This window comes from Pecten maximus, chromosome 4, assembly GCF_902652985.1.
Source record: "Pecten maximus chromosome 4, xPecMax1.1, whole genome shotgun sequence".
NCBI classification, from domain to species: Eukaryota; Metazoa; Mollusca; class Bivalvia; order Pectinida; family Pectinidae; genus Pecten; species Pecten maximus.
This window is the reverse complement of record NC_047018.1, coordinates 32063189-32079929: the sequence shown is the minus strand read 5'-3', so window position 1 is coordinate 32079929 and position 16741 is coordinate 32063189. Positions and strand designations below refer to the sequence as shown.

Below are 16741 nucleotides of genomic sequence, written 5' to 3'. Positions count from 1 at the left end.
GACATTTACATGGACATTTACATGGACATTTACATGGACATTTACATGGACAATTACATGGACATTTACATGGACATTTACATGGATATTTACATGGACATTCACATGGACATTTACATGGACAATTACATGGACATTTACATGGACAATTACATGGACATTTACATGGACATTTACATGGATATTTACATGGACATTCACATGGACCTTTACATGGACAATTTGAACTGAGAATGTAGCCGGAGTGTGTAGCTTGTATGTGCCAGGTAGATATATGCTATATTATGATTCATATTCTATATATCATTATGCAATATGTTGTTGTAAAATGATAAAAAAATGCTTTATGATATCATTGCCATTTCCCTGCACTTCCAATCTGATGTCTCTTCTTTCACTCCATTGATGCGTTCATCTAAACATCTAATTAAATTTCTCAAAAATATCAATTTGGCTATATAGATGATTTTTGAGACTCAGCAATGTACTGATGGATGTAGGGCATTAATTGAGTAAATAAGTTCATTTTATATAAAGTGTAGAACTAGGTTTATGTGTCGACTGATTGTCCTCGTTAACCAGATAACGAATTAAAACAACCAGTATCAAGCTTAATCACGTCTTTCTATCTCCTTCATCGGTGAATATGCTCCGCCTATTTTCTTACCTTTCTATTTGGTTTATAGATTTGATCGTGGATATGAGGTCGATGATCGTTATGGCTTTAAACCACATAATTAATGCTTTATCTTGAACCGTTCATTTCGAACCATTTACGGCCTAGAGTAGATGCAAATTGTTTTGGGTTACCTTGGGGAGTCTGTGTGCATTGTTCCATTTAAATATAAAAAAACATTCCTACCGGAAAACAACTCTAATATGGTATATGTTTGTTATTTTATCAATAGTGTGTACCAGGAATGAGTGAGACCCCATGATATAATTATCTGTTTTTTCTTGTTTTATGAATTATTAATGAACATTGATATATTTGTTACAAACAAGATGTATTACATTTATGGAAATGAGGGACCGTATGTATGTGTATATTACGTACATAAATATATATCGTCTACATTTGTGGTTGGTTTAGTATTTTTAAGGTGATACAATGGCTACGGTAATTCATTATAAATGTGTTCCTAAAATACGATTACAGTCTTGTCAATTTCCGTCCGACTAACTGGCATTTCGGAGACGTATCAGGTATCAATTAGCCATTATGCGAGGGTCTAAATTAAAACAAAAGTAGTACACGTGCCCTTTACCGGAAAGTACCCGACATAGCTGTAGGAATCCGCGAATTTCATATTGATGCCATATTTTTCGCTTCAGTAGCATAGACTATTGTTTTACTGCACTGATCTAAACAAATTCTGCAAGACTTTTGGCGATTTTTCCGACCTGGTCGTGAAAAAGTAACTATATTTTAAATTTTTAAACGCAAAGGTTATAAAACATTTTATAGGTGCCCGGACCGTATCAATGTATACACTTTCAGAACCACAATGTCATTTGTACTCATATATATATATGTGTGTAAACATAAATGACACAACAAGGCAATTCCGGTTGAATATCGCTAACACAATGTCATCATCAAGTTGAACTATATATATATATATATGTATTTACATTCCTAATGTGGTTTACTGATATGAACATACCAAGTGAAAACAACAAACATATGACCATGAATACACTATGAAAACCGTATGAAAACATTGTCTCTCGTGCAAATCAAGCCGTGGTGCATAGGCGGGATCTCCCGACTGTTCTAATACTTTGGCCTTTCGTCGTATACATGACAAATTTTTCTTTTTAATAAAATTTCTCGTTTTCTCGATAAAATTTTTTTAAATCAAGGTTATGTAAATATATGAATTGAATAGATTTTTTTAATTTTCATTGCGGCTATGAATACCAGTAGCTAGCTCCATATATATATTTAAGTATATCATAATGGTCAAATTGCAAATGGACAAGGGCGAGCCCATCTAGTAGATATTGTTGTCATGGAATCAGAAGAAGGCGTAGAAGACTTTTTTGATTTCTGTATTGTCATCTTCTAGGTGTTTGGAACGTAAATGATGCAGGGATCTGACATCAATTCAGTATTTGTATAGCCGATTTTCTCAGCGTGGCATTGACGCAGTTAGAACCTGCTGCGGCCGTGTCATTAACGTAGTAAGTACCAACTGAACGTATTGAAAACCTTGTGTGGTATTCATCAATGTGGACTGGGCGTACCATGGTCATTGCACAGGCGTATAGAGGTCGTAATGAGAACTGTATTCACGTAACAATAACCAAGTGACAACGTCATACTAGTGAGAACTTATTACAAGCATTTCAATCTGCGTTAGGCTTCTACTGCATCATAGACATAGGTTCTTATTACACCCTGATTCAACCACGCCATCACTATACGTTCCTTTTACCATTAAGAAACACTTTTATAAGCATTTTACCAGCTGTACATGTATTTTGTTGATTCTATACACTATCTAAACCAGTATTACGGAAAAGGGAAAATTAGCCATTTGAAGGCTACTTGGAGACTTAATTTAATTTATCATAGTAAACATGTATAACATGATTGATAGTTCCCCCCTCCTGTGACGAGCTTGTGCCAGAATGTCACCATTCTCGTCTTAATGTCTCTTTCTAATAGGTATCGACCAAGTTCCCCATACATCGTAAAGTATGGAGGGTTATTCCTCAGTTTTAAAGTCTTTTTGGGAAATGGCGTATGATTTTTTCCAACAATATAGTTGTTTCCATACACTATATATCACAACAATATGATAAGTTTGGAGACTCAAGCGAATCAAACCTCTTAAGTTGCAGATCAAAAGGTAATAGAACATTTCAAATTATTATGTAAAGTGCATACTGATATGGTAGTTTTACCATTATAAATAGCTAAGATGCCCAGAATACGAGTCATCGACAATCACTAGCCGGGCATTGTTAAAAGTAAACGTACGTATTCTTTCACTTTATTACCAAAATGAAAACTTTTGCTTTTCTAACGTTTACGTCGAGTTTCCAGATTTAATTTATTTTAAAAACAATTGAAAACATCTTTAATACCAATTCTAGAGTGTCGTCGTCATACCAAACGATAGTTTCATTTGCAATCCGACATACGTGACACACACCGTGATTCGCTTTCTTCTAAAGAGTTTAAGTTATTTTCAATAAAAATCATTTACTTCTGTATCGTTTGAAAATAAAGAAAATAAAAATCGTGATGATTTTATTTTTTTTTTCTTTTAATGTAAGGGTTGCGTCGTTTTACAAAGATGTATATATCGGGTTCCCAAAATTAATAAGACAAATCTATAAAAAAAAGTCGAATCTAGATCTGTCAAGTTGCAACGGAGATAATACAGATATTTGAAACATTAAGATTTACCTCCCCTTTGTAAATCAGTGAATCACAAACTCCAGTGTGTGTGTGCATAATTCATTTATTGTCAAAACAATACAAACGAACATTTTTACACACAAATATGACGCTTTATGAGGTCAGCACCAAATAATGAAATGCTTGTGATTAGTATTTATTAGTAGTTTTATTTCGTCTAAAATGTATTAAAAGTTTGAAAATCTTCAACAAGTGTTGACGGTTCTATATGCTTACTGCATCTGTTTTTATTCTTTATAACGAGATGAATATAACTGATTTCACTCAGACCTGGTGTATTTGTTGGCGACAAGAAACTCACAGGGACTAGCTATGTTTTTTTTATGGCGCCTATATATTCATGACCCCATATTTCATTTGCTCTGCCCATGTGGGCTACACTTCTCTTAAGACGATTGCACAAAAACTGTATACTTCTCAATGACTTTTTTTAAAGTAAGAACAAATTTGATTTGTACAATGATTCTGATATGATTTTGAAGACACCTGTTTATTTTAATCACATTTCAAATGTGACAACAAACCTAGATAAATCTAATTCCACGATTAATGTCAACACGTAATAAACGACTACTTACTTAATAGTTTTACATACCAGCGAGAAAGAATTTAAAGCTTTAAACTTTTTGTTCTTAATTTCATAGTTTATTCATCAAACCGAAGGTTAGTCTCCAGACAATGCCTTTAACAGTCATGTAGTACAATGCTACGTTTTAATGTGATTTCAATACGAAAGCAGTTATTTATCTAAATTCGGGACATTTCATGATACAGTACATGTTATAGAAAATCCTCGATCTTCGATCATATTTCAAGTTTATGAGACCAAAACTGGTCTTACATTGACTATGGGGGGGGGGGGGGATCAATTGGTACTATCAGTGTGTATCGCACTATTGCGTACCTAAAACGTTACACAAGCGGACGAAAATAAAAGAAAAAAATCACTACCGTTTAACTTCATTATCTACACATATATGGGCACAGCTCACACATCATTAAACATCGGATACGAACCATGCCACATGAAACAAGTATCAAATAAATAACAGAAAAGTTTAAAGCTTTGTTTTTGTCACGAATTGGCTAAAATATCTGAAATTGTTACTAGTGATCAAACCTGGATCAAAGACACGGCTTCTCATCAAAAAGCTGTACACGCGGTGTAGGATAACAAAGGATTTCATTTGTTCGTCCTCAGGTTCTGCTGCTGCTATTGTTTGTCGATCCACGAATCAATTGAGCAACAATAGTCAATAATTGAATGTTGCAGAGTTTATGAAACAACGCTCCCTTATCTCCGAAAGCAATTTCCAATCTATACAAATATGTCAATTCGATTAATTAGTTTATTTCAAACGTCTGTGCCATCTGTGACACATTATGAAATATATCATTATTTTAACCAATCAACAACAGCTTCCGATAATTAAAAAAAAAAAACCCAAGTATGTTAAACAAAGCAGTCTAATAAATTCATGAAAACAAAACACAGCTACCTATCCTTCCACGCTTTCTGGCCCCAGTTTCATATGCTATTTAATTTAAAGAAATTCCACAAATCAGGTTTTTTTTTCATATTACAGTATACAAAGATAATCAGATTTCCCCTTAAATCCAATATTGTTTTTCTATGGGGAATTAACCGTAGACTGTAATTGGTTAACCAATGGATGAATGTACAGTGTATAACTATACAAATGACAGTTAGTTACAAAAAATACAGTATGGGGTCCCAATTTACCATTAAATCTTATTTGGTGATTTCTTTAACTAACTTTTTCAAAATGGTTAGGCCTATATAACGAATTGACTTTTAACGATTTTAAACGGATATAACCCGTATCCGTATTAGGAGAAACATTGCCATTTGCTCGTGTGAAAATACATAGGTGATATTACCAATTTGTATTGGTGATATATCTTATAAATTTGAAGGAGACAAAGTGATACCAGTAATGATTTGCGTAACATATAATATCAATTTTCATTTGAGTTTTGTTTCCTGTTCCAAGAAGTGTCACCAAATTAAAATGAGAAAATGGTGGCCAATACAAAGTCAACCTGTGTAGCATATTTCTGTCGGCTTGTGACATGGCGAAGATAGCTTTCTTAAGATAAACTGTAGATACCTTTAAAAAAACCTAAACATCTCCCACCCTGTTTACGATGGAAAAACACGCAAACAAATGGAAACAAAAAACAAGTCAAATATCACAACACACGACATCAGTATACAAAAACATGCAGATGTAGCCGTTATTATACAAATACGACCCAATGATCAAAAACAGGATATAATGGAGTATTGAAATGAATTTTATCCAGTCCTAGGTCTGAAGAGAACAATCACATCACCGCTTCTGTATCACTATTACACACCGCTTCTGTAGCACTATTACACAGGGGTATTTATACAGCACAAGGTCTCTCCTAAATTACAGAACATAGACTAGATAGGGACAGAGTGGGAGTCATAACAACGTGGGGGGTTAGATATTACAGGGGGGCATATAACGTATAAATATTTTACATTAATGTCAACATTAGTTTACTAAAGTTTTGTATCAAACAAAAAATAAATGTTAAAAAATACATGCAAATAATGCCTGATATTCTTATCACAAATATATACAGATTTATTATCACAGAATTCTCATTTACATATCTTTGTCTGATAGGTTTTACTGTAATATTTCTAAAACACGTAGCTACAGTCAATCCATGAAAACAATCTGGTGTGTTTGCAAACGGTAGTTCGATCACATATTAATTATGAATATTGAGAAATAGGAATTCGCTAAGTTATATTGATAACTTATCACCATGTGAAAAACATTCAATAGTCTATTCAACTTAAGCCTTACGGCTCATAATAATTAATTACAGCCTTTGTATTTTGAACCAGGATTATATAAGGGGATCGTTTGCAAATACCCCCAGAACGTTTTACAGTGGTGGACGTCGCCCTATAAACTATCAGGGATCACTCAGACACTTGGCACGGGATACTCGGCACTTCTATTGTAAAAAAAACCATACTGTTCAAACGTCTACGTAATGTAGAGAGCGCACAATTTTCCGTATTAAATGCGAAATTGGTGTAACTCAATGAGGCATCTATTATGATATTATGGAAATAGAGACGACGGAAACTCTCCAAACGCTTAACAAAGTCCTTTTGGAATACACGTAGATACAAAACGACGACTTTCAATCCAGTCAGTAGTTTGGTTCATGTATTCTTTACACCCATACACAACATTGAAACATGCATCTCGCTCCTGGAAGATTGAAAATACATACATAAACGTCACTTCCGTTTATTGCGGGCAGATAGTGCGTTCACCGAACGTCTCTGACCAGAAGGGATCCACGTTTTGTCCTTGTTTATTGCGGGCAGTGCCTGTTGTGAGGACTTGACGCTGTTTGGAACAGACGCTCTTGTTGGAGGTTTCAATACACCAGGGACCCGCGTTCACATTACTGAACCTTGCAGTCTGTGAACCTTGCGTAGGCTTAGGAAACTGGTTCACACCCAGCTGATCTTTTTGGTTGCCTCGGTTGACTGCATGCTCACGTGCAGGACCTCTGGTGCTTAACAAAATGTCCTTAATGTCTCTGACGTCATTTGATATTTCCTTGTTTTGTTCGCGGAGATTTCGCATCTCTTCATACTGCTGTTTCATCACTTCACGCATGCGCTCCACTTCCTGCCGCATAGCTCGTGAGGCTTTTTCCAATTCATCTCGGAATTTTGTATTCATTTCACTTTTTTCAAATTCTAAAAATTTTATCTTCTTATTTTGTTGTTCCATGATATTTCTCGCTCGTACCAACTCCGATTCCATAGAATTCAGCCTCTCTTTCATTGTGACAAGCTCGTGTTTGAGTTTCCTTATTTCCTCGTTCTGGTGTTTATATACAGTATCCGATTCCAGTTGTCTTTTCACGTCCTTCAGTTTACCGACTTTCTTGGTGAGTTGATCGGCGTAATCCTCCGTCTGTTGCACCAGATCACGAAGCCCGCTGATCTCATCCATTTTAGCTGAAATTTGTAGATCCTGCTCTTCCCTTTCTTTTACGAGGACATCGATCCTACCCTCCCGATTCGTTATCGAACCCCTCAATTCGGCTATCTCCGCCTCCTTTTGCTGGAGTGCCCTTTCTTTCTCCGTGATCATTTTTTTCTTCTCTTGCTCGTGATGCTTGGCTTCGACGTCTATCCGGATTCTGAGTGTATCTATCTGGTGTTCCAGTGTCTTATTGATATTAATCACAGTCTCAAGCACGCCCACAGCTTCAGGCGGGACACTGAAAGCACCCAGCGGTTCCCCAGGATCTGTTAACTCTCCCGTCGACGGACGGGAACTTGACGTGGGAGTGGACAGTGTGCTTTGGGACATGCTATGAGTTGTTATCTCGATCTCCGGTACCCGGGTTGTCATCCCCTGTCCCTGAATTCCCAATTCATTATCCTGTAAGAAAGCAAGAAAAATATATTTATAAATGTAATTAATTTTATGATGAATTGCATTTGTTTTTCAATTGCCTAATTTATCAATGGGTTAAATCCAAATTCTCTCTCCAGATAGCGGATGTTTTTAAACCAACCCTAAGTGAATCAAAACAATTTACAAATATCACGTTGTCGTCAAATACATTACATTATACCTGTTTATTTATTTAACAGTCATTAGAACTGAGTGAGGCAGACAGGCCTGCATCCAGTATGATTTAGATTTTTTTTGTGTTCTTTTTCATTCTGTTCATGTTTAGCCATGTAAAGCAAAAAGGATATCCAGTAGTTGTATACGAATTCTAATAATAAACCGTTAACGCTCATTAGTAGCACCGGCGCTTGCATAGAAAATGTGAATTTTAATAAAGTGCACCTAGTGACAGTCAATTATACAAACGCATGACTTTTCAACCCCTTATGTAAATGAGGAATCTGGACAGGCTAAGGGAGCAGTTTGAAACATAGTGTCCTGAAGGAGGAATTCGGCGATGTTTTCACGGATTATTGTGTTTTGGATGTAACAATTCGTATTGAATGACACGATAGGTTAAAGATGATTTTTTTATGACGGTAGTGTACAGTATTCGCCGTGTCAGTTTGAATAAATGTGGGGTTTTTTTTTGTGTGTGGTGGGTGCCGTTTCGCTCGTGGCGGAGTTGCAAGCCTTGTACTTTCCACAGTATACATACCACGGCCATCAAAAAATTTTGAAATTCATATTTTCTATGCAAGCGCCTATAATCAGTAGTACTTACCCGGGTTTGGTCCATGCTGAGGTCTGGTCGGGATGGCATGACTTGACCTCCACTTGCCATTTTAGGACCTGGAACAGAAATGTTTTTCTGATGATACAATATTTTACATTAGAACTATCCTATACCGTTCGTGATAATAATGGAGTATATCTCGTATTCAAGTCTCCGAAATCTGTAGCTACAAGACCTACCATTGTAAGCGTACAGGCAGTGGTATATCTCAGTGAAGTGGAGCCCATGTCTCGCCCTGTGTCCAGTCAGAATTATACCAACAGATGCAGACATGAGCCAAGGCCAACAAGTGTCTCAGATAACAGCACTGAGGACTGCCAGCTGTTTTATACCGACTGTTCCAAAATGTCAACTTAGGCTGTAGGTCTTGAACTCTAATTACGTCATTCACGAGATTAACCCTACCTGCTTATATAAGTTCCAAAAAATAAATATAATTGGGAATTAGTAGGTCTATGTTCTATTTAGGGAAGGGTCAAGTGAGTTAATCCCATGACATCACGGGCGTACATTGTGTATATATAAACATTTCTGCCGTCGTTACATTATCCAACTCAATCCCAACAAAGTCAAAGTATTGACATGATACCGTTTTAAATATTTCATGACTTTAACCAAAAAGAATATAGCTTATCGTCTAGTACTTGTGATATAAAGAGAAACATTTTCATGTTTTATACCTGTCGCTGTATAATTCAATAAAGGAATTGTCTTTATCTGGTAGTTAAGTACTAGAGTATTCGCTATTCAATATTGGTGTGTATCACGAGTGATCAGAGAGGGCATTTACGACGAGAAATTTCAACAGGCTGGCGAGTTATAATATCATATTATCAACTTATCATCTTTATACAAGCTGTGACATTATAACTAAAACGTGACATTGATGATAATTACAAACTAATCTAATAACACTAATAACACACCTTACAGTGAGAACCTGGGTGGTGTTTCGCCATGAATCTATCAACGTATAGAATAATACAAGGAATAAGAAATCAACGCAATGAGCCGACCCATCATTATCACCTAAAGTTCGTATAGTTTTGTGTTTTGACGTTACCTACTATGTGATATTGTTATTCTCTAGGTATGTAAGAGAGTTTAGAAGTAGGGGGAATATTAGTTGTGATTTTCCCAAAATCTCAGAATAAGTTTAATCAACTGCAATAACCTGATTTAGAAATGCCACTAGGATGGACTTAATATTTTGTTATTCAATACTATCAAAACAGCGTTTCTAAAACAGCACCGAAGTGGATAAAATGCTCCGTAACGAACTACGGAAAATGACATTTAACTCATTAATTCCTGTAAGTGTGACGGATCTGTTTCTAGGGAGCAGAACTAATGTGGTTGTCTGAAATGATGCGATGGTGCTTCTCAAGTTTATTGAGCGTCTCCCAAGTGTTCTACGCATGTTACCAGTGATGCTAGGTATTAGTATGAACACACTATGGACATATCTAGTAAACGCACGAGGGCTCATATTAAATGATTTCGATCTTGCCATATTGTATTATTTTTCAACATAAACGCCTTCAGGTCCATGTAACGCTTAACAATTTAAAGTTCTAAAATGTTTTAGAATTTTAGCTTTTTAGATTTTTGACCAAAAACCTAAAATATCAAATTTCAAAGCAAAAATGAGTTTTTAGTCTTTTAGATTTTTGACCAAAATTCTAAATTTTCAACTTTCAAAACTGTTTTGAGATTTTATATTTTTAAGTTTTTGACTAAAAACCTAAAATTTCAAATATCAGGTGAATAAGGCGGATGCTCAATCAATTGAAAGCCACAATCATGAATGGCAGTCATAGCAATGAGAGACTTGTGAACAGAAGCATTGTCCTGATGGAATATCACACATTTAGTGAGCTTTCCACTGCGCTTAAGTTTAATATTTTCCCGTAACTGCCTCCGAAGTGACGCGTAGTATGTGTAATTGACTGCTTGTCCCTTTTGGAGATAATCTATCAGCAGAATACCATCTGCATCCCAGAAAACCGAGGCCATAACCTTCCCAGCTGGTGGAACAGTCTTTGCCTTCTTTGGCGGAGGAGAGCCAGGGTGCTTCCATTGTTTCGATTGTTGTTTGGCCTCTGGAATAAAATGATGGACCTATGTTTCATTCATAGTGGCACATCTCTGAAGACATTTTGCAGGATCTTCCTCAATAGGTTAAGATTATCACGCGATAATGTGCCCCTGGTGTTCTTCTGATCAACTGTCTTTGATCTTTAGTCTTGGTACCTATTGGGATCCTCGGTCAGAATGGAATGTACCATTTCCTGTGAAATACCAACTATACTAGCTATATGTCTTTCTTTGACTCGTCTGTCAGTCATAACAATATCATTACCTTTTTGACCATTTCTGGGGTTGCAACATTGACAGGCCTTCCAAGACGGGGGCCATCCTCTAGGCTCTGTCGGCCGCACTTAAATTCCGCCAACTACCTTTTCACTGTAACATATGAAGGGACATCTTTCCCTAGTGTCCCTACCATATCATTATGGATATCCTTAGGTGTTAACCTTTTTTTATCAAATATTGAATCACTGCTCTTACACCAATTTCGTCCATTTTGAAAAAGCCGCTTGTCTTGTTTACTTTGGAGTGCTACCTCGTCGATATAAACTAGCCAAATGAGACCATTCCTTGGGTACACGGCCCTACGTAGTCAGAGAATAGTAGTAGAACATCCTTGAGTACCTCCTTCACTACGAGGCTCACAACATATCAATCATCCCTTGTTTGATGGTGCCTATTGAGTCTCTTTTATCAAATAGTTTGTAATACCCGTATAATGGTTTGTTTTAAAATGTATTAATGATTATATACATTAAGTAAACAAAGGTTGTTAAATTGCTATTCGATTTTCCTAATAGATAGAAGTCTTCCCTAATGACAAGTGAACAGATATTACGCGACATTGTTGATGTTGATTGTGCCTGGTTTCCTAAAGCATCATTTAGCTAAAATAAAGTGTATGTTGTTTAGTCCTTTTAACAACTTGAAACCTCTAATATTACAAAATCGTTTTCTAGTCACACCATTCAATCTGGCGGACATAAAACCTTTTAAAACATGCTTGACCATGTTACACTATATTAAGTACAATTGAAGACTAGTTACTGAAAAATGGCGTTCATTCGCCACTCGCTTTGTCTAGTTATAGATGTAAATGTCTTATGATGTTATGTTATGCTCGCTTTATATACATGTAAATATATATTATAAACAAAACTCCCTATTCTAGTAGATATAAATATCAATTACCAATATTACGCTGATATCGTTTATATGGAGTACGTCGTTCAGTCTAACATATAGACATATGATATTATAAAGATATGGTTATTTCTGTGGGAATCTGTATCTGTTATATATCACATGTCACAGGTAACCATATAAACACTCTTTACGCTACAAGAAGATCACTTGATGGACTACACAAAAGTTAAAGCGGATCATTTCAGGGGACGGAAAGTCGGTAATTTGTTGTTGACGTCATCAGAACATATGCTCCTATAGACACGAATGTTACGTGTTATATTTCCTATCTAGGTCGTAGTGCGACGGAATTGTGTTGTAAGGAGCATTGTAGATAATCACACGTAATAATAAAATTGACTTAAGTAGACCTTCTCTCACCAGTTGGCGCACATGTGCGAATATTTTGTAATTTTGAAGGACGCCCTTGTAACAATACTGTACTTTGAATTTTTTCTATACTTTCCAAACGGTAAAAAGGAAATGTTAGTAGGAGTTTTTTTTATTAATATATTAATAATGGATTATACAAAAATGATTCTGATATAAAATGAATTTGTCAAGTCTTGTATTGCATTTGTGAAGTAGTCGAATCATGGTATAACTATTTTGACACTTACCAGACATATATATACTTATCAGCTGACATGTATGTGTAGCAGAAATGACGTAACTCATGTAATCAACCCCACGTAGCACAGGTAAACACTTCAGGTAAACCAATGAATAATATGCAAATCGACAGCCAGTGTCAAATAGGTCTTCCCATACTTACAGCGACAAATAAACAACTTTACATCGTATAACAGACTACAGTTCTCTGCACTTTATTTCTACTGACATAGTTCTTCGACCAATTACAAAATCTGTGAGCCATACGTATGTTAAATGGTTCCTCAATATATGTTGAAAAGGTTGCTAGATATGTCTGCAGAATATCACTGTGTTGACTAGAGTTAGCTATGTCTTCAGAATAACACTGTGTTGACTAGAGTAAGATATGTCTTCAGAATAACACTGTGTTTACTAGAGTTAGCTGTGTCTTCAGAATAACACTGTGTTGACTAGAGTAAGATATGTCTTCAGAATAACACTGTGTTGACTAGAGTAAGATATGTCTTCAGAATAACACTGTGTTGACTAGAGTTAGCTATGTCTTCAGAATAACACTGTGTTGACTAGAGTAAGATATGTCTTCAGAATAACACTGTGTTGACTAGAGTTAGCTATGTCTTCAGAATAACACTGTGTTGACTAGAGTAAGATATGTCTTCAGAATAACACTGTGTTGACTAGAGTTAGCTGTGTCTTCAGAATAACACTGTGTTGACTAGAGTTAGCTGTGTCTTCAGAATAACACTGTGTTGACTAGAGTTAGCTGTGTCTTCAGAATAACACTGTGTTGACTAGAGTAAGATATGTCTTCAGAATAACACTGTGTTGACTAGAGTAAGATATGTCTTCAGAATAACACTGTGTTAACTAGTGTTCGATATGTCTTTAGAATAACACTGTGTTAACTAGAATCACATACCAATGCTTCAAGCGACTCAAACAATATCAGCTACAAGGTATACCAGGAAAAGGAGTGTTTGCGATATCCTAGCATTAAATAAGAAAGTGCCATCTAAGTCGTCTGTTCTCTGATTGGTTGTTAAGTGTAGTTACTAATTTGAGTTTATCTGTCAGTTTGAAATGTTACCTATTGTCATATTTTATATGACCCCAACTATAATAAGCTATGCACCATCTCACAGTTATTATTGAATCATCATTAGCAGACATCAGATTTATAGAAATTACATGCCTATCTATCATTAACGTGCCTTAAACATGATTAATGATGCATGTCACGAGGACAAAACAGTAATGTTTGTGACCGAATCAATTGAATACACAATCCATGGATTGAAATGTATTCACATCCCAGACGAAATCAATGTATTTGTATTGGTATTACAACTATATCAATGGTACTTTAGTGCTTATTATTACCATGACAGTTGAATTGGAGTTAGTACAGTAATTACGAGGTGTATCTCGGCCAAATGTCGGGACTGTTGTGTTTCAATAGAAGGGTATGCAGGTTCTATGTATCTACTTTATAGTGTCTCAATAGAAATACAAACCACTTACAAACTGATGTGTAACGTTATTTGTGATCTCAAAACCATTTAAATTGACATGGCTTCAAGTCAGTGCTTGCCTCGTATAAGTTTGCATGTCGCGAATGTGCCCGTTATCTCTGGTGTGGTACAATGTATAAGGTAACCTGAATGGTATAGGTATAAACAATATCCCGTACATACTTGTCATCCACTCTTCAGAAGCATAATCACTACTTTAACGAGAAAGAAAATGATATCACGGAAATAATAAAATCCGACACATTGAGTATCGGTAGATGTCATTATTTATCCTACAGACCTAAGGTACGACTACCAGTCTCGTTTCCACTAGTGCCAGTAAGGGATGCTAATACACACTACTCATAACTTGGTTAATTACCTACCTGCAACAGGTCACTCCATTTGTTTTGGTTCCTGGTCACATCTAAGTGTGACAATCCATTTTCTCCTCCTTCCTAGTCACCATTAGACCATGACATCACGGTCGAGAGCGAAGCTACCCAAAGTTTACCTACCTAAGTACGTATTGATCAGGTCTGAGCGATACCCCTATAACACCACACCATGGGACTGACACTAAACGGGAGTTATTGGGTTTCTGTCAGCTGTATCGAAAGTCGTTTCCATAAAAAGAACACGAACTAAGGACTTGCTGTGTCTTGTGTGGTGCCATGTGAGGTGCCGTGTGTGGTGCATGAAAAATCTTACCCTTCCGGCTTGACTTGTTGGCCATTTAGCGTTTCGTTATGTTTTATTTGTTTCGGTATCTTTTATGGTTTGTTTCAGAATATTTGGGTTCTGTCCCCCTGGCCGAGACATACCAGGGTCTATAATAATGGTAGTCTCTGCCCCAGCTTAGCGCTCAACATTTTGGTAGTGGAACTACTGGTTTGTTTGTTGTCAGTAATGTCAGCAGGTGGGGTGTCCTGCTGGGTATCTGCGACAGTATACTTCAATGAGGCAGCACAATAAAGTCGGTCTCGTGCTCTCACAAGAAGCAAAAGCATGAACATAACGCAGCCTTTCAGATATTATTTGTATCGGTATGTTTAGTGACTTGTTTCAGTACGTTTTAAGATTTGTTTTAAACAAAAACTTAAAGGATTTGTATCTGTATGTTTTATGATTTGTTTCAATATGTTTAATGATTTTTTCAGTCTTTTTAATTATTTGTTTCAGTATGTTTAATGACTTGTTTCGGTATGTTTTATGATTTGTTTCAGTATGTTTAATGATATATCTTTATTTCCTTATTCCATTTTCCCTTTGGCTTTTTTATTTGATTGTTACTCGGTATTTCCTTACTCCCGTCTTTGTAAGTATGGCTTCTGATGTAATTCATTTGTCAATTCATCAGGACAGACGCTATCGCAATGGCACAGACTATTCCATAACGAAAATAATCGTACCCGTGTGGAAGCTTATCATTGAAGCAAGATTTTCCTTCAACACAGTCGTTAAACGGAATTCTTGTAATAAGTAGCGACCATAGAGAGAAAAAAAGAAAAATTCAAATGTTTAGGGTATTTTGAAAAAGACAATTTTGGTTATTTAGTGTTTTTTACACAATCCGTCTGTGATTAATTAACATTTAACACAATAATGCTACTAATGTTTCTTAAGTAATGCCCGATCCTAGTCACCAAAATACTAAAATGTGCACAGTGAAATGTTCCATGGTGTTAGGTATAGATTGGATTATTTTATGACAATCAATTATCTTTTTTACTTTCTTAAATGATGTCTGGAGTTTCAACCAATGTCAATGTGTGGCATATGTTTGTGAACGACATTACAGACAGACCAGTCCCCTGTTGTGACACGTCAACCTTTGTGTATCCGGGGACACATACGAATGTAGACTCTTTCTTCTCACACAGAAGACTCGGATTTTAAAAGTTCAATACACAACTATAACATTTCAATGAGATCAATAGGCTGCCATGTAAACACATTTAATCAGTGTTGAGAACTACACTGTGAAACGAGTCACGGGCAGTATTAGTTACAAGTACCTGAACTATAATTATCTAAATGGTTATTTCCATACTATTGTATTGGCATTTAAATGAAATATCAAAATTGCTAATTAACATTTTTATTTGTAATCTTTATCGAATTCGTTTTATTATAATTCCTAACATGTGTCAATGTGCGTGTTGTATTGTAAGGTAACGAACTGCCTTTTGTGTCCTATATATGTCACATGATTTTCCACATGAGGATTACTCCTTAATTGATACATGATACCATTAAGATAGAATGATACAGATTATAATTAACTCTTAAATGACATATCATAATCAGCAGTCTGAATTAATTTAATGTCTGGTTTTAATCAGATGTATGGTAAATATGTACCAGGTCATATATTTGTCGTTGTTTCAAGAACATACGATATGTGTATCTATAACTGTTGGTCCATTTGCAAAGCAAAACAACGAAAGCAACAATGGTCCGATGAAGACTTGAACACACAAGGTTACAGTAAAGCGTATACGTTTTTGCTCCTTACCTGTTCGTCTCTTGGTCATCTCCCTGATCCCGGTATCAGTAAATACCAGCACGTCTAACGAACGTGTGTCCGACTGCTTGGAAAAAAACAGCATATATT

The 16741-nt window shown here is 35.9% G+C and overlaps 1 protein-coding gene across 3 annotated transcripts; it reads right to left on the bottom strand.

The window, feature by feature from the left end:
• Positions 1-4441: 4441 nt before the first annotated feature.
• Positions 4442-16682, bottom strand: LOC117325845 (chromosome partition protein Smc-like). 3 transcript variants are annotated; one of them, XM_033882339.1, is made up of 3 exons: positions 16643-16682; positions 8711-8778; positions 4442-7911 (listed from the first exon to the last, which is right to left on the bottom strand). In XM_033882339.1, exons 1-3 carry the CDS (start codon positions 16659-16661, stop codon positions 6757-6759), a joined length of 1242 nt encoding a protein of 413 aa, XP_033738230.1. In that variant the 5' UTR covers positions 16662-16682; the 3' UTR covers positions 4442-6756. The 3 variants fall into 3 exon arrangements, with proteins under 3 accessions (XP_033738230.1, XP_033738231.1, XP_033738229.1); XM_033882340.1 differs by lacking the exon at positions 16643-16682 and adding an exon at positions 14511-14642; XM_033882338.1 differs by lacking the exon at positions 16643-16682 and adding an exon at positions 8902-9046.
• Positions 16683-16741: the final 59 nt, after the last annotated feature.

Coding starts and splice junctions, on each gene's coding strand:
- LOC117325845 (XM_033882338.1), bottom strand. CDS start 8,995: ATGTCTGCATCTGTTGGTATAATTCTGACTGGACACAGGGCGAGACAT. Junction 8,779..8,901: donor CTGCCTGTACGCTTACAATG/GTAGGTCTTGTA, acceptor TTTCTGTTCCAG/GTCCTAAAATGGCAAGTGGA. Junction 7,912..8,710: donor TCAGCATGGACCAAACCCGG/GTAAGTACTACT, acceptor GCTTTCTTACAG/GATAATGAATTGGGAATTCA.